This window comes from Pistacia vera, unplaced genomic scaffold (assembly GCF_008641045.1).
Source record: "Pistacia vera cultivar Batoury unplaced genomic scaffold, PisVer_v2 Contig306, whole genome shotgun sequence".
NCBI lineage: Eukaryota > Viridiplantae > Streptophyta > Magnoliopsida > Sapindales > Anacardiaceae > Pistacia > Pistacia vera.
Window position 1 is genome coordinate 616999 of NW_022196120.1, and position 18145 is coordinate 635143.

At 34.3% G+C, this 18145-nt stretch overlaps 2 protein-coding genes across 3 annotated transcripts; one reads left to right on the forward strand and one right to left on the reverse strand.

Annotated features, from left to right (window-relative positions):
- The first annotated feature begins 443 nt into the window (after nt 1-443).
- LOC116135963 (protein VASCULAR ASSOCIATED DEATH 1, chloroplastic) lies at nt 444-7234 on the forward strand. 2 transcript variants are annotated; one of them, XM_031421667.1, is made up of 18 exons: nt 444-729; nt 1350-1409; nt 1637-1687; nt 1909-1974; nt 2073-2168; nt 2263-2364; nt 2799-2899; nt 3018-3199; nt 4020-4060; nt 4185-4272; nt 4395-4481; nt 4624-4678; nt 5232-5298; nt 5945-6044; nt 6247-6308; nt 6404-6446; nt 6538-6839; nt 6988-7234. In XM_031421667.1, the coding sequence occupies exons 1-18, from the start codon at nt 535-537 to the stop codon at nt 7225-7227; spliced, it is 1938 nt and encodes a 645-aa protein (XP_031277527.1). In that variant the 5' UTR covers nt 444-534; the 3' UTR covers nt 7228-7234. The 2 variants fall into 2 exon arrangements, with proteins under 2 accessions (XP_031277527.1, XP_031277528.1); XM_031421668.1 differs by having other exon boundaries at nt 591-729; nt 1285-1409.
- A 2213-nt stretch (nt 7235-9447) lies between these two features.
- On the reverse strand, nt 9448-10820 carry LOC116136028 (phospholipase A(1) DAD1, chloroplastic-like). Its single transcript, XM_031421755.1, has one exon. The coding sequence runs from the start codon at nt 10765-10767 to the stop codon at nt 9487-9489; it is 1281 nt and encodes a 426-aa protein (XP_031277615.1). The 5' UTR covers nt 10768-10820; the 3' UTR covers nt 9448-9486.
- Nucleotides 10821-18145: the final 7325 nt, after the last annotated feature.

The window sequence follows — 18145 nt, forward strand, 5'->3', positions numbered from 1 at the left end:
TTGAAATTTGGCAAGTGGCGTCGAATGCCAATGTTAATGTTTTGCCTGGTTCAGTTCAACATCAAAATCTAATTGTCGGTAGCCCAAACGGCCCGTGGTTTAAAGGCCTTTGAACTCATTCTGCGCCAACATGAACCAAAAGCCCAATTTCCCCATTCAATTATATTTATAGTATCAATTATCAAACCTATTTAATTAGATTAATGATAAAATCAATATTTCAAATAGACAATATAAACCAATAGAATGCCACCAAGCACATTTTTAATAATGCCACGTTTGTGCCGCCGACAGTCGTCCGTTTGTGCCGCCGACATCAGTCCGGGTGTATGCGGGTCCGTGATTGTAATTATCCGCTTCATATAATGCCACGTGTTCGCAAAAAAGTTGACTGAAATTCGACTCAAAACGTCGGTTCCATTTTTCGTCCGTTACTAAACCAACCACCTCCCTTGTTATTTACGCGTCACTTTCTTGCTTAACAACTCCTCCAATTCTGTTGTGAAAAGCCCTAGATCTTTCTCTGTACGGGCTATGGAAGTGATTTCAGAGACCGCAGAGGAGAGGATCAACTTATCTGGAGATATGGACCCGTCTCCCTCCCGATTATCCTCTGATTTAGCTGCTGAATCACCTTCTTCCGCCAATATTCCAAGCACCACCGACTCACCTGATCGCGACGATCAGTTTAGTTTTTCGCCAAACCCTAATAAAGACTCTGAAACTCAGGTTGCTACTATACTTTCTTTTTGTTGCCACTTTATCTGTTTCAATTTGTTATTCATTTTGGTAATTCCTTATTAAATAGTTTGAAAAACAAATAGAGAAGTACTTATTTATCCATTGACGAATCTTGAACTCTTTTGGTTTACATTTAGGTTAATTTGCAACTTGATCCCTTCTTCATTTTCTTCTTCTTTAATCTTTAATTGTCAATTGAACTAGATCTTTCTCCCCCCGCCTCCCTCTGGGATTGAATAATTTGGTTACATATCTGGTCTGCCCTAGGAGATTAAATGAACTCTTGAAATTTACTCATAACTTGGAACTTTGTATTAATTTTTTTCAAATAATTATGTTGAGTTAGCAAGTGTTGAGTTTGCTTTCGCTAGCCTACCTCAATACGATTACCTTGCACCTCACATGTTCACACTGTAAAGCTCAGTTGTAATTCTCTTAGTTCCAGACACTGCAGTTCAAATAATTATGAGTTTGGAAATTTTGTTTTTGTTTGCTTTTGTGTTCATGCCATTGATGCTGTTGTATTGTTTATTAATTGTGCAGAAAAAGCAGATATTTTATGAAAATTGTGGACTCATGTGTGGCACTGATGCTTTTGTCTATTGCAGTCTTCAGTTTCATTGAAAAGTGAAGAGTATCGACAATTGTTTCGTCTTCCACCTGACGAAGTGAGTTATTGTTAGATTATCTCTAACTATTTGCACACGAACTGATAGGCTTTTGAAGGAAACATGAAAATTTAGTCTCTTGGAGAACCATTGATGCATATGTGTCACCCCTGAAATTTGATAGAATTGTTTTTATTTTTTAAAATTTCATCACGGATCTAGTAAAAAAATATTTATTCCACTCCCTTCTGATGAAATATTATTTTATCCTATTTTTTCTAATATAGGTTCTTGTTCAAGATTTCAATTGTGCATACCAAGAGAGCATTCTTCTTCAGGTAATCTTTAATTTGTCTCTGTTTTTTTGTTTGGGGTTCCATATGTCAGTAGAAAATTTTTAAGACTGTTGCAATTTTTTGGTGGGCATGGCACCTTGCCTTCCTGTTGTAAACTTATGGCATATTGAGTTCTCTGCCACAGTTTTTGCAGTTAACTTTGGTGAGTGTGATGCCTAAGTGTGTTTCTTTCCTGATATTTACAAATTATTTACCTGTTGTAGGGGCATATGTACCTGTTTGACCATTATATTTGCTTTTATTCCAACATATTTGGATTTGAGACAAAGGTAATCTTAAAAATTCAATGATATATCTATATTGTTAGTTGCTATTGAATGTTGCCGATATCAATTGTGTCCTGAAATCTGATGGGTTTGTGCTCTAGAAAATTGTCCCATTCCACGAAATTACAATTGTAAGACGAGCAAAGACAGCTGGGATCTTTCCTAATGCCATAGAAATTTTTGCCGGGGGGAGAAAGGTAGTGCTATGGCCCAAAATTTTCTTTTGTTCTATATTATTGCTATGATTGTCATTATTATTTTAAATTCTGAATTAACTTATTGATTTAACAGTACTTCTTTGCATCATTTTTGTCACGGGATGAAGCTTTCAAGCTCATTAATGATGGATGGTTACAGCATGGTAATGGTTCACAAGCAAATTCTGAACAGCAGGTATTTAACAGAAATAAGTTATTGTAGCTGAGTTTTGAAAATATTGAATTCTAAGAAGATGATGAATTATTATCATGGACTATGAATTTGGAATATAATAACCCTATGAAAAACTGCTTTATATCTTTTCTGTTTGGTTATTAGCTAATATTTATCATAATATGTAATGATTCACAATTATAGGAAATATTTTTGTAATAAAAGAATAAATATTGATTCTAACTGGATCTCATTATTAGCTCTAAGTATTGGATAATTTTTGCTTAGGTTTCAAAATATTTTAATGGTATACCAGCGAGTTTAGTTGGTAAAAAATTCTTGTCATCACACAGGAGGTCTTAAGGATCAATTACCATTCACATCAATGGGTATATCTTATATGCATGTTCTGTTTTGCTTTGTTCTTTTTCTAATATGTTTTGATCTTATCTCAGGATCTATCATCTGAGACTAGTAGCCCAGAGAATGGACCTCTTGTAATTGAGAAAGTCAATGGCTCTAATAATCATAGTGATAAGCAGAATTCTATCAGAAGGTACTCTTATAAGATGAATCTATGTTATTTATGTCGGTTTTTGATTCCTATCATAATGAAATATTGGTTTTTGATTATTGATATGGAATTAATTATAGATCTTACTTATCTAATACAGGGATGAGGATGTTTTAGATGATTCCAAGCGAACATCTAATGTTGAAAATGATCTGTCAACAATACCATTGGAAATACAAGATGACAATGTGGAACAAGATGCTGAACCAATTGTAAATGTTGACTCTTCATCTTCAGCAAAGACCGTGTCTTGGAAGATAGAGGACTATGCAGCGCCTAAGAGTTAGTGAACCTGTTTAGCTCTTTTTTTCTTTTACTTTTATGTGGTCTTACTATTTTTTCCATGTTGTGACTATCAGATGTGTTCTTTGTTTCCACATTTAGCACTACAGTTCCTTGATTAGATTGTACCCAGAATTTAACTTGTCTTGCCCCATGCCCTTGGAGATTGGAGACCTGTTAATGGTTGATGAGTTTCATTTTAGTGGCTTATGGAAATGGGTGGGCTGTGCCTGTGGACATGGACATTGGATGATGTTCACGGAGGCAGATTATCATTTCAAGTTACTGTAGATATGGCATTCTTGTTTGGATTTTTAGATTGTCTTTGATGTGTCCTGCCTTATTTCTCTTTTCTTAATTATTATAGTTTAACGGCTGTAGAGGTGCTGCTTGTGATGATCGATAATGTGAAATTCTTCCTGGCTTTTTTTGCCTGCTGTGATAGCTTTTTGAGTAGGGCTCATACCAATATGGTAGCCCTTCTACTTATGCAGTGGGTCTAATTTTGGAGAGATCATGAGCTTGGGGTTTGTGAGTGTGGAAGGATTTTATGGATTTAAGGTTTGTGATGGCATTTAAAGATCTAGAAAAAATTGTCAAGTAGATCCTGTTTTGTGGATTGGAAATACTACACACACACTGTTTGATTATACTAGTATCGGTTTATGTCCATCATATGGGATGTGTTATGGGCCACCAGGTGCTCTGTATCAACTGTAATCAAATTTGCATTCATCATTCTGCATACATTATTTTAGAAAGGAGAAAAATAAATTCACATTTTCTTTTAGCCTGATCTGGCTTTTTCTTTTTCATGCAGTTCCAGAATGTTTTGCCAAGGTTGCTGAAACCAAGTTTCCGGTAATGTTACATTTTCTTTATTGTATGTGTACTGAGTTTTACCATATTATAGAATTTTTTATCAACAGTTGTTGGTCGAAAAATTGGTTCTTTTTTTAATATGTTTCTTCCTTATGGACTGCAGATGAAGGTAGAGGAGTTCTTTTATTTGTTTTTTTCGGATGATGCTTTTAACTTTGCTGAATCTTTTCATAGAAAATGTGGAGATAAAGGTAGTCTGCATGAAATAATCTTTCCTTGAATATGCAATTAATAATTTTTAGTTGATGGTTCTTACTATATCATGGGAGACATCATTTTATGCCAGTGCTTTTCTTTTGCTGAGTGCTTTCAGAATTTCGGTGCTCATCATGGAAACCACATGATGAATTTGGGCATGCCCGTGATGTTTCATTTCAACATCCAATAAAAATATATTTTGGTATGTATTTGTATTTTCAAAACAATTTGTTTCTCTTTTCCTTTTTTCGTTTAAAAAGAGATGATGGTTTAAGTGGCATTTAGATTTAACTCTCTTTAGATTCTAATGCTGTTTAGTTTTAATTTTTTGTTTTTACTTAAAGGTGCTAAATTGGGCAGCTGCCAGGAGATTCAGAAATTTCGAGTTTACAAAAACAGGTTTCTCTATATTTTGTTTTGGCATTTCTTTTCTATTATTTTTCCTATGAAAAAAGAATCATGTGATTTAAAGGAGTTATATGAGATTATGATTTATATCATCAATAGAAAAGTTTATCTGTTTCAATGTCATCTTTCTTAATATTATTTGATTCCACTGGGAATGGTAATCAGATTAAACACTCCTCTCTAGGAACAGGATTTTGTTTATATGATAACTTTTTGAAATGTGGAAATGGTTTTCCCAGAGCAACTTTCGAAATCTGATTACAGTCAAAACAGTTACAGCTTAAGCCAACATTTGTAACCACCGAGCAATAATAATGAGGTGTTGTGCATGCATTTTAGCATATATGCTTAAATTTGTACCCACCTAGTTGATTTTGTTGTATTATTCTTTTTGTATATACCTTTGTATTTGTGCTTTGTGTATTTTCTCTTCATTTCTTTATAGATCTTAGCCATAGATCACCCTTTAAATATCTTGTGTATTATATAATGTTGTCACCAATTTATATGTTATCATTGACATAATGACATTCATTTTCTCCAGTCACTTGGTTATTGAGTCATCACAAGAAATCAATGACGTACCTTATGGAGATTATTTTCGTGTAGAGGTACAAACTGTTGTTGATTGATTTTGGCAAATTTAAGTATCTTTCGTAGTTTCCAGCTAATGTAGAATGTCCTATTGTGTTTGATAGTTTGAAAAGCAGATCATGGAATCAAGTTTGAAAGAGAATTATGCATCAAGCTAACATTATAAATTAAATTGATCATTTTTTGTCTTTTATTTAAGTGCAACTGCTAAGAATTGATACATGTTTATCAACATTTAACCGTATAAAAATAATGCATTCTGTTAAATGATACACAAAATTGTATTGTGAATCTTATGAAATTTTATATCACTTGCTTCCTGGCTCTTTGCCTTCTTACATTTTTAAGAAAGAGTTGGAATTTGATCGCACATGAGATTCATTTATATTGGGTTATCCTTTTTGTTTTCTTTGCCTCTCCTACATTTTCGTCTCTATTATTCATTTTCTTTCGTTCCTTCTTCAAATGGTGCTATCAGTCCAACACCCATACTAACAAACATTTTTAACTGTGGGCATGTCAGATATTACTACTTTGAAATTATAACAATGCTATGCACAATAGTATAGTAGCAGATATTCTAAGTCTTATAATGCTTTTCACTGGATGCTATGATTCAACATTAATTTGCCAAAGAACATGACCTTTTTTCCTGTGTATTAGGCGCTTTGGGATGTAGAAAGATATGACAATGAATCAAAAGAAGGCTGCATTTTGCGGGTTTATATAAATGTCGCATTTTCGAAGAAAACTGTTTGGAAAGGTTTGCCTCTTGTCAATAAATAGTTATTAATGTGTACTTCCTTTTCTTGTATATCAGTTTAGTAGATGCCCGTGTGTAAACATAATGCTCTACTGTTTCTGGGGGTTGGATGGCTGGGTGCTATTTATCTGAAGTTTCTGATGTTTTAGTTAGTTAAAATATATTGGAATATGTGATGCCAAGTTGGTGTACATGGTTACAGGAAAAATAGTGCAGTCTACACTGGAAGAATGTCGAGAAGCTTATGAAATATGGATAGGCATGGTATTATCTATATCCCTTTTTGATTGTTTGTGTTGATTTGCTGTTATGTTGCATGGACATACTTTCAACAATTTGTATATTACCCTTTCTTTCAGGCACATGACTTGTTGAAGCAGAAGAACATTGAAAAACAGGAAGGTTAGATTGTAGTAGATAGTTTTGCTGTTGTAGGTGTTGTTGCATGCAATGAAATTACTTAATTAATCATGTCTACAATGTCTTAAAGCAGAGGTTGGTCCTACTGCTAGCAGCGTTCAGAATGTTGATGTCTATACTGACAGGGAAGTCAAGACTGGGGAATCCTCAGAAAGGTTAAGCAATATAGATGACCAACTACGGACAGTACCCAGGTCATGTTCCTTAGATGCTAACCAACAAGTTGGCAATCTCTTGGAAGGAAACTTGATTAGCGCTACTAACATTACATCTTTGTTAAGAGAATCAATGAAGAAATTCTGTTCATATCTGAAAAGCCAAAACCGTGTTTCATTGATCTTAGTCATTGCTTTTGCTGTGATAATCCTGATGCAGGTGTGCAATTCCGAACCAGCCTGTTACATTTCTTTAGTTCATTTAAATCTCTGTCCAATGAATTGACAACTAGTTTGATGCTGTACTTTGTTCGTCATGTTTATACATGAATTTGAGAATACTTTGTGTTGATTAATTTTAATTTCAGGTGAGCATACTAGTGCTATTAAATAGACCCCAACACATTCACGTGGTATCTCCATTGGATTATATGGGTGGTGGGATAGGAGAAAGATCAGCTGAAACCACGGCTTGGTTGGAAAAAAGAATGCATTATGTTAAGGACGAGATGCTCATGCTTGAGGTTCGGCTGGACAGGATGCGGCGTGAATATGCATTGTTGAAAGCTCAATTTAAAGACCTCGAGCATCTTCGTAGTAGTCAATGACTGTTTTTTTCTTTTTTCAAAGAAAAAGGGAAAGGGTAAAAAACTGTCCATTGTATATTTCTGTAGTTTTATACCGTAAATATTATTGGTCCATGTAATTCAAAACTTGAGGAGAATAAGCAATCTTGATCAGAATACTTGATTAACTGGGTAATTACATATGTGAATCAATAAAATTTTGAGAAAAAACAATTATTGATTATGGCATAATAGCCCACTGTTGTAGTAACATGCGACTAATTAGAATTAAGCAGGAGATTGCTTCAGATTATTGTCGAAATTTACTGAATAGTTCTAGGATTGGTGACACAGCCACCTTACTGATAAGGAGGTAAAGGTCGAGTTGAGGTCGAGAATAGGCTATTGCAACGACCCTTCCTCTAACCGACTCAACGTTTTCGGTTTCTTCTATTGGTCGATCTACTCAAACTACTGGAACAGATGTCGATAATGACGCTCATGCTTTATTTCCATTGAAGAATGAAGATAAATTTCTTCCTCAAATCCTGCGCAAGGTAAGTTTTGCAGTCAAATTGGGGTAAACAATTACAAGAATGATCAGGGTTTCCCTTTGATCTTCAAGAGAGGTTCAAATATATATTTTTGTTTTGGAAAGCTTTTAATTCGTCAAAAGATTCGTAAATGAAATAACGAGTAGTCTGTTAACAACTTCTTTTAATATGTTTGTCCCTGAGACACAAGAAAAACCCACGAGCTTTGCTTGCAATGAACCTGGAGTGGGAGCTGGACGACCGCATTCTAATTATTTTTAAATTCAGTACCAAGTTAAAAATTTAGAATAGACCACCGACTTTCAGAGCTTGTAATTCCTTGCACGCAAACAGAAAACAGAGATATGCAGTGTATTTCCTCACTTTTTTGATAAATTTTGGTTTCAAAGGAGTATATGACTATTGGACTTGAAAGATTCTGACAAGAAGTGACAACGATTGAAGAAAAATAATGATAGTGGGACTGTGGGACAGATAGGGTAATATAAAGTTGAATCCAGGAATTTGTACCACTTCATATAAGACTTGTGCTTATTATTTTTGGGTGTGCATGTTCCACATTGTTTTAATTTTTTCACAAAGAAATCCTCATTCAATAAAGTTTAGTAGTTGCATGGATCTTAACAACAAACACACATGGTATACACGCTTCAGCCGTCCACCTCCACCCAATACTTACAGACTACAAGCTAAGGAATATCAAAGAGAAGTTGTCAAAGCCCCAAAGCATTCAACAATAATCCAAAAGAAAATCAACAGGCGGTTGTATAGATAAGGAGATTACCAAGCAAATTAAACTGCAGCCACAAATATTATAAGGAAGGGACGAAAATTGGTAGTGTAGAGGCTGAGTGTTTACTTATTAAACCACAAGAGGTTAATGAAATGGTAACCATAAGGTTTCAGCGTCTGACCACCGACTATCAAGCGCTTAAAACACGCCTTATTTTACTTGTAATGGAACCAAATCTATCCTCCTTTCTAACGTAATGATGCCTATGACACTCACCCACGTGTCGTCCACTCCTACTTTTCCCCACATTTCAGAATCCCTTTTTCCGCTAATACGTCGTCGTTAACTCGCCCGGAAAGTTTGTACCAAAAAGAGAATGCTGCCTCGTATCAGAACATGTAACCCCCTACTTGTACTTTTCCGACCCTCTGCTATTCTATTATCATATCCTAAAAAAACGTGTTTGTTTTAATATTGTTCGAAATTAAATTCAAAACATTTAACAATTATCTTTCTCAATAAAAGTTTATAAATTAACAAAAACATCTCAATTCATCCAACCAACAGTCGCCCGTCAACAACTATCGCTAGCCACTGTCATGGCAGGAATGACGCACGATCGGCTAGATCTAACTGATTATGCATCATTCCGACCATCGTCTAATGGTGATGATCGACTGTTGGCAATCAATTGAGTGGATAAAGGTGTTTATAAACTTTTTTTGTTTGGGGGGGAGGGTTGTTTACTTAAATTAACAAATGTTAGGAGTTAAAAAATAATCTAAATATTTTTAAAAATTGTACTAAATACATTATGAGAATTCTATCATATTTGATTAAATCATATCTTATTCTATTCAAAATAGAATACAGTATTATTAAAAAAAGTATACCAAAGGAAGCCTTAAAAAAAATTGAATGGGAGGACACTAAAATGTACACCTCTCTCTTTTCATATACAATTGTGGTAATTTTTTGACAAAAAAAAAAAAAATCTATCTAAAGCCCAGCTTCTCACACACTCCTCACTGAGGCTCTAAATGGGCACTTGGAACTCACGAAACCATGAACCAAGTGGAGATACGTACTGAGCTCGTGACAAGTGGCCACGTTGACTTTACCAAGGTAAGGAGAGTCTCTGCTGCAAAGTCTCAGCTCCTTTCCCACGTCGGCATAAAGCCAGTGTGTGTCTTCCACGCGCTTTTGAAGCCAGCTTGGAATGCCTGCCACGTTAACTGCTTGCTTGTTTGCCACTTCACTATTATCAATCACAAATCCAGGTACTTTTGTTATGAGATCATCTGAATTTACAATACGGAGAATCTTGGTCCCACTTCTTTCCAGCTGGTATCTAAAGCTTCTGTTGCCTACACGTGGCCCTCCGAATGAAATAACAGTCACCATTGGTGCATTGGAAAAGCTTGAGTTTATATCATATGCTGTTATTTTAGCAAGCGCAGCTCCTAGGCTGTGGCCGGTGATGGTAAAACTAAGTGGTTCATCACCGTACATTTCAAAAATTCTTGAAATTTCTTCTCTCACCATTTCTTGTAAACTATGACACGTGTCTGTTCTTGAAGTGTAGAGACTCAGAAATCCACTCTCCACCATGGGCCTGCATTTTTTATTAACATGATTATCACGATCACGAGCCAGATCATCAGGTAAACTAGCTAAGTTAGCACGTAAATTTTCGAGCCACTCTAAGCAAGTAGCTGTTCCTCTGAAGGCAATTACCACGTCACGTCTTCCAAGCCTTGCTATCTCTTCCTTGTCCTGACAAACTGCCACGTAACCAATCCAGCTGGACCGCGTTGATACCCAGCTTGGTGCTCTATCAACCCAGCTAGGTAACTGTACTCCAGCAGTGGCTCGTAGATTCTTGGTCATTTTATAGCCAGTTTCTCCGATTCCGGAGCGTGTGAGAAGGGAATTCCTGGGGTATTTACAAGTGGCAAAAGTTGGAGAAGAAGGGTCAAAATCGAAAGAGCGATAAGCAGCTTCAACGAACTGTCCATAACGAAGAATTTCAGTTCGTAGATTATCGTCAAGTGGATCAAGCAAACCTTCCCAATTGTTGCTTCCCTGATATTCCATCCAATTCTTTCCTAGTTTGACTGATTGAGTGAGAGAGTCATATTCAACAGAACTCCATGAGAATTTGGGGTTTTTAGCTGCTAAAGACGTAGTGTAAATCTGCTTCACTGAAGGAGTTGTAGTGGAGGTGGTGGTGGTGGCGAAAACCAAGTGTTTATAACTACTGCATGGCTTAACTACTCCAATAGAAAGTTTCATATTGGAGAAGTAAGGAATAGAGTAATATCGTTAAGGAAAAAATGAGTTATAGTTTGAGTAGTGGCTGAGAATTGAGAGAAGAGGAGAACATGAAAGAGTATTTATAGAAAGAAGAAGCCAATGAGAGAATGGACGGCAGTGCATGCAAAATTTGTAATAGAAGAGGGAGGTAGAGGGGGGGTTTAGTGGGTTGGGCGATGATTGATTGATATAAATAAAAGATACATTCTCCGAAAAAAAACGGCTGTTGGACCCACACGAGGTAATTATGATGATGACTGGACCAGATCTCTGCCACGCTACATGCATTCTAAGAAGTAAGATCTAAGGTTTAAGAAGATTTGACCGCCCTGCCCCACACTATTATTTACAATATCACAAATTTGTCTTCCGACCATGTAACGACGCGTTCTGGCACGTGCGTTTCATTTCTCATCCAACGGCCACAGATTTTCGAAATATTTTTACATTGATTATTGAGAAATATAATTTCAACTCATTAGAAAAAAAAAAAAGATAATTATATAAATAAATGCCTTTTATTATAAAAATATATAATATATTCTATTTTTGATGTATAATATAAAATAATAAGACGAATATTATCTCATTTCAATAATGAGAATAAAGAATCAAATACGTCCAAATAAAGAAAAAATAAATGGATTAATAATATTAATTTTGTGTACACAAATCAAGAATTCCAAATAATGTAATTAATGATGTGACAATACTATATTAATTATAAAAAATAAAATCACAATTCATCGGACCCACGATAAGTAAACAATTACAAATAAAGTTGAATTATTGTATTTAAAAAAAAAAAAACAAACAAAAAATGAACGGAATTGGCATCAAGACCCAAGATCTTCTTTGATTCAATAATGGAAATTATTAGAGGGAAAGTACAACAATACCCCTTGAAAGTATAGTATAATGATAATTTTGGGATGTTTTTGTTAGTTTTAAAAAATTGTGTGAGTATTAATGTTATTTAAGTCAACTTTAGGGGTGTTCCCCTTTTGCCAATATTGTTATTGGTTAGTCATTGACTTATGGCCTGTGTAAAACTATTGGGAGTGTGTTTGTGCTCATATTTTTTATAGGGGTGATGTGAGAAAAGACTAATAATAAATAAATAAATAAAAAGCGTTGAAAAGGAAATAATGGGAATATATATAAAAAGATGTACATAAATGAAGGGAAAAAATTCATGAGTAGAGAGATAATTTAAAGCACCGAGTGAGAGAGGATTTGGATTTAAAATAACTAAAGATGGTATCTGAAGTTATTTCCTCTTTTGGTACCTTTGATAAAGATTAAAGCGATACTCTTTTGCTTAATTCAATGAATAATACTATACATACATCATTCCCATATAACATTATGTGGCAAGATGTGATTGGATAAAAGTTTAATTTTAACTTTAAATTAGCTAATCATATCTTACCACATAATATTGTATGAGAAATATTGTATGAAAATGATGTATGTGTAGTATTACTTTAATTCAATTGGAAATTTCCCACCTATAAACTGACGTGTTGACTGTCTTTACTCTTTCGGTCAAACTATGGAATTTCAGCTTCGATTCACTTGCATCCAACAAATGAAACACTCCACGCACTTCTTTTTTTTTTTTTTTCTTAATAAACATTCCCTTTTATTATTCTTTCATGCAATTTAATACATTAAAAATTATGTTTGTCTCATATCATTAATTTAATTGGTTGTTATAATATCTATTGAACTGTTATGGTATATATAGGTATATATATATGGTTGGATTCCCTCATTAAACAACTTAAACTCGTTTATTATGGTATCAAAAACATATTCGTTTGGGGGCCATAGTGGGTCTTGGTGGGTTTGGACTTTGGCCGAGGCGATAGTGGGTTTAGACCCTAACCGTGTACGCTAAGCGTGAGAAAGAGTATAATAATAAATCTAATCAATAATAAATTTTATATTATAATAATTTTTTTTTTAAAGTGAGTTTTACCCAAACTCGTTTATTATAATATAATAACAAATCTAATCAATAATAGATTTTATATTTTTATAAAATTAAAGTGTGAATTTTCAGTGTTACTTTTCGAATTAAATAAATAAATTGTAAAACAGTTAAAGTTGAACAAAAATATTTTATTTGATGTGATCCCATGGACCCATATGGCCATATTCACGAGATGAAATAGTAATATATGTGAATAAAAAGACAAAAAGTTGAGGCCATTAATTAATTTAACTGAATCAATCCAAAATCTGGTGAGATCATCAAATCTCATGATTAATCAATTATTAACCTTCTCAGGGCCTGATAAGTGATGATCTCTCTTTTACATCTGTCCATTCAATTACAATTTCATCTTTCTCGTGCGGATGGAAAATGCAAAGCATACATGCACCAGGCCAAGGATTAACTCCAACTTAGCTTAGCTCCAGTCATTTTCATCCTGGCCAAGCCGATAGCGAGTTTATTGGAGTGATGAATATCGTGGAACATTAATGTAAATTTAATTAAAGAAAATATAAGGTAAATTAATTATATTATGTCACATCACTTTATAATATATGATTCCGAGCTGAGACACGACATGCACGTGACAAACATGAAAACGAGTGAGCAATATAGTCCCACCATAATGGTTTGGGGGAGAGAAATATCAGAATTTCCAAATAAAGGAACTGTTCGTTTATGGAGTACATTTTTCAGATGAGGCATATGCTGCTGCTGCGGCCTGTTATTATCCTCAAACATATGATGTGACATTTGGCATTTTAATCCAAACCAGTACTCAACCTTTATTTTATCTTTGATTGAGTGAGTGAGTGAGTGATTTAGTGAGTGAGTGAGCCAAAAATACCCACGAAGATTTGGAGATAACATGGTGTGGGCACCAGTTATTTATTTACCTGTAATAATGCTTGGGTTGGGACCAGAAACTTTGTCTTCAAGTATTTTAGCCATTTTAACCAGGCGTTTCAACCCACTAAATTATATACATGTAACTTCCAACTTCCGGCTTGATTTATGCACAGTTTGAGATCTAGATGAAGTATTACTATTTCCCTCAAGTCAAAAGATCAATCATGTTCATATCTGAACATATCAAGAGTGAGAGTTAGGTCATCTTCATCAATCATGGTGGTTAGAACTATTATATCTCTCAAATGAGATACTACAGTGTTAATTTTTTTCTCACTCATTTGGAGCAAGAAAAATATGCAAAAGTGCTTGCAATTTCCAACGAAAGAATGATGTAAGATGTATGGGACAGTGGAGTTACTGTTACTATACAAATGTCATGATGGGCCTTATGGAGTACAAATTTAATGATTATCAAAAAGATTTGTCACAAAACTGGACACAAAGAATTAGGAGGAGAAGCATGAACTGATTAAAATAATCTTTGGTCCAAATTTTTTGGCGAAGCGTATATACTAATTCACCTCCTGGAGTCTGGAGAGACGTCTTTGTTGAATTAGGAAAAAATCCATTATCAGTAGGAACGGATGTCATGCAAAAAATTTCAAATATTGACTGAAATATTTATAAGTACACCGTGAGATATAAGCAAAGCCCAATCTTTTCGGCCTGATAAACAGCTGGAGCCTAGCCCTGGATTCAGTAACTCGGCATTAAAATTTGTCTTTAGTTTTGTCTCTTAGCTCTCAGTCTCTCACCTTCAACACAAAGTAGAAAAAGCTTACCATGTTAATAGCACAGATATGGAAGTACTGTCTGGTAATATCTGGCCACCAAAATCAATGAAAGTGACACTTGTACGTTGATAACTGATCAGATGCACGGTGTTGATAACCAGAAATTGATCCGAGATGAATTTCTCCTTATATTTCTACCACTTTAGCGTTCAAAATCTCATAGATCTATCGGGAAACCCTGAGGATTCAAGAAGAAGAGAAACGTGGTGATAAAATCGGGGCATGCAATGCAAGGTATGTAATTTCAATTCATTCTTCCTCTTCAATTTTCTAAAGAAAGTGAACGACATATATAAATTTAATTCTAAAAGTAATGGTTAGTTAGGTCAAATGCTGAATGTGTTTGACTGATTTGACATGAATATGTATGGATCTATTGAAATTATTTGGGGAATCCGATTATAGTAATAGTACTGTATGAACAAGAAAGCCAAATGTAGCAAAGCATGCCAAGATTTTGGGAAAGAATTGACAGAGTGAACGTTGTGTTGCGTATCGAGAAATCAAAGTTTGGTTCGGTGGTCTATTAATTAATTTTAAATCTTTAACTTTATGGCCAGTATGAGCTGTGTAATCCAAAACAATCATCTTCATCTTCTCTCTCTCTATTTAAAAAACCAGAAAGTAAGTTTGGTGCACCGCCATGACTAATTCACCTTTGACAAATTAATTAGGGTTTTGATTCTCAAATTATATCATTATTACGATCAATTAACCTGAGTAAAAGTTGAAAGGAGCATTTTTCACATTTTACCTCTGATTTTCTCTTGGTTTGTGTTCAACTAGTAAGCCTAGCTAGCATTATCTTTAATCTCTAGGCTCTCATGTTCTTTTCATTCTCGCTTTTCTCTCAAACTGCGGCCGTCGCTTACACACTAGAGTGGATCCGATCTGTTTGGTATTTTGCCTCTCATATGAAGGTATTATATGAAAGATTTGTATCTTTTTGTTCTTTCATTTCTTTTATAATAACAATAATGGATAAAACTTGAGGTGTGTTGACTCTTCAGCGCCCTGTTAAATGGGAGGATTACTCTCTCTTATAAAACAGTAGATTTGAGTGTGTCTAGTCCGTGTGTGACTTCAACACTCTCTCTCATGGTCAAGCCCATATGTTGAGTCATGATGGAGATAGTTGTTGGCTCTAAGTCCTCACTCGCTGGTCAAACACTCAGCTTAACTGGACTTAGCTCTGATACCATGATAAAAATCGAAGGAGTAAAAAAAACACTAAAATAAAGAACAACAAATAATACCATACAAAAAGAAACACAATATTTTACGTTGTTCGACATAACTTGTCTGTATCCATGGATGTGAGGGTTTTCAGTATAATAATATGAATATGATACAAGTGTTTCATCACACTATCAACCTTTATTCTGAACAATCGTTGGATTCTCTAATTTTTCAACCGAATATTTTGATCCTATGATGTTTAATTAATATCTCTTGGTATTTATCCGATACCTAAAGCCCTCTACTCTATAGTATCCTTATATTAGAACCCATTGTATTCTCACATTCTCTCTTTCTTGACTTCTTTCTCTCATAACCTTTAATTAGTTTTAATTCTCCCTGTTTAAAGATAAAATAAGATATTCTTATTTTATTAGGATATTTTGGTAGTTGATGAGAATCAAGAAGAAAAGAAAAATAATTATTCTCAATTATAAATTCATAAATTAGAAATTTACCTAAAATTTAAGTTAGTTTTTTCTTCCTCTTTGTCTGTGGTTATGGTCTTTTCTTCGTCGATTACCAGAAAATGTCAAGGAGAAGTTTATCCTAATGGATCACATCACTGTAGAAATGATGGCATGATGTTACAAGTAATAATGAATGAAAATGTCAATCTCACATAAATGGACGGTGTGGAAAATGATAAACACCATAATCACACTCCCTAATGGTCTAGGAACCTTCAATTTTCAGTCTACTGTATTTTGTTTTGTCTCTTTGTTCTCTCCTTTGTCACCGTTATCTTGTTCTGTTATTACTATTATATTTGATTTTGACATAAACCGGTTAGAATCAAACTTAAAAAGTCCAAGTTTGGTAGAGATTGTGAAGCCTCAAAAACAACAGTTGATATTATTGAAGCCGCAATTTCCCTGTTTTCTTCCGGGAAGCAATTTAGCCCCCGCTCTCGCTCTCTGGACCAGGCAATAAGATTCCCATTAAAATTTTGTAGAGTAAGTTAATACCGTAGCTTGAGTCTTTGAGATATTCAGTATCTCATTTAATTATCATCAATGATTGCTTGGGACCAGATGTAAAGTATAAGATAATTGACCACGTTTTTGGAGCAGAATCGTCACCCTCATCGTCACAATCAAATCTACATATTTAGGATCTCCCACCGACTCAGTGTTGTACGGATGGCATGGCAACTAATGGCGCCCTGGTTTTATCTAATCCTTGAGACATTATTTAATCATTCTGAGAGACTTAGATCATCCTCAACAATCGATTTTCTTCTATATTTATTTCTCGCCCATTCGAAGAATAAAAGCATTGAACTATATGTACCCTTTCTCTTTGATTCTATATTAACTTGTTAGTTTCACGAGAATCTGTTATCTTAATTGAATTTATTTGTAGATGAGATAGATTATAATAGCACCAAATTTTACTAACAGCAATGATGACAAAACCAGAGCTATAGAGAAATTGTTCTTCCACTCTTTACATCAAATTATCAGATATTATGCCATATAATTTTCTGAGTATATATGTTAAATTAAGTATTAAAAGAAAAAATTGATATAAACCATCCATATAATAATATCTGGTATACGCGATAAGCGTCTCATAAATGGGAGTGACACGTGCAATTTAATAGTAGATGAAGTGTAATAGTCAATTATGACATTAAATATTATATTTTTACCCTTTCATTGATATAAAAGCTCTCATATTATCTAGGGCAAACCTAAGATCCAGGAGAAGACAAGAGACATGATGAAATTGAGAAATGGTATGTACTTTAACCTTTTGGCTTTCTCAATCTTGCTCTTCAATTTACTTAAGTATATATATGTGTTTAGGTATTTTGCCCATATGTATGAGTAGATCTGACTATTATTAGTTGTTGAGATGATGGATCTTATGTTATTTTTCTTTAATTAGGCATATTAAAATTTATAGTTGTAAGAAGACTGAACATATATAACAGGTTTAGAATGCAATTAGAATCGGTGAGACTGAATATTGTGTTCTGTGTTTCGGTGGTACTGTAATTTTAATTCTTTGTTTTTGGGAGGCTACTTTCTTATCAGCTGATTCTGTATGATTCTACCTACATATTGTGGGTTCAAAATTGAAATCCCAAAACAATTATTCTGAAGTTCTCTCTCTCTCTCTCTCTCTTTTTCTTCCTTTGTAGAAAAGTTCGGTGCACCGCCATGACTAATTTCTCACCGTTCATAGACGTGTTTGAAGTAGTTACACGTAGCAGTACTGACTTGCATTAAATAGACTTAAGAGATTGACGATGACCGCCATCTTCTTATATAAGACACAAAACCATTAATTTCCACAATTATTCACAAACTTCTGAAATGTTGCTGTATTATTTGTTAGCGTATCGCTAAAATTCTGATCATTAGTCTACTTTATCATACAAAAGAAAGAAGAAAACAAAATT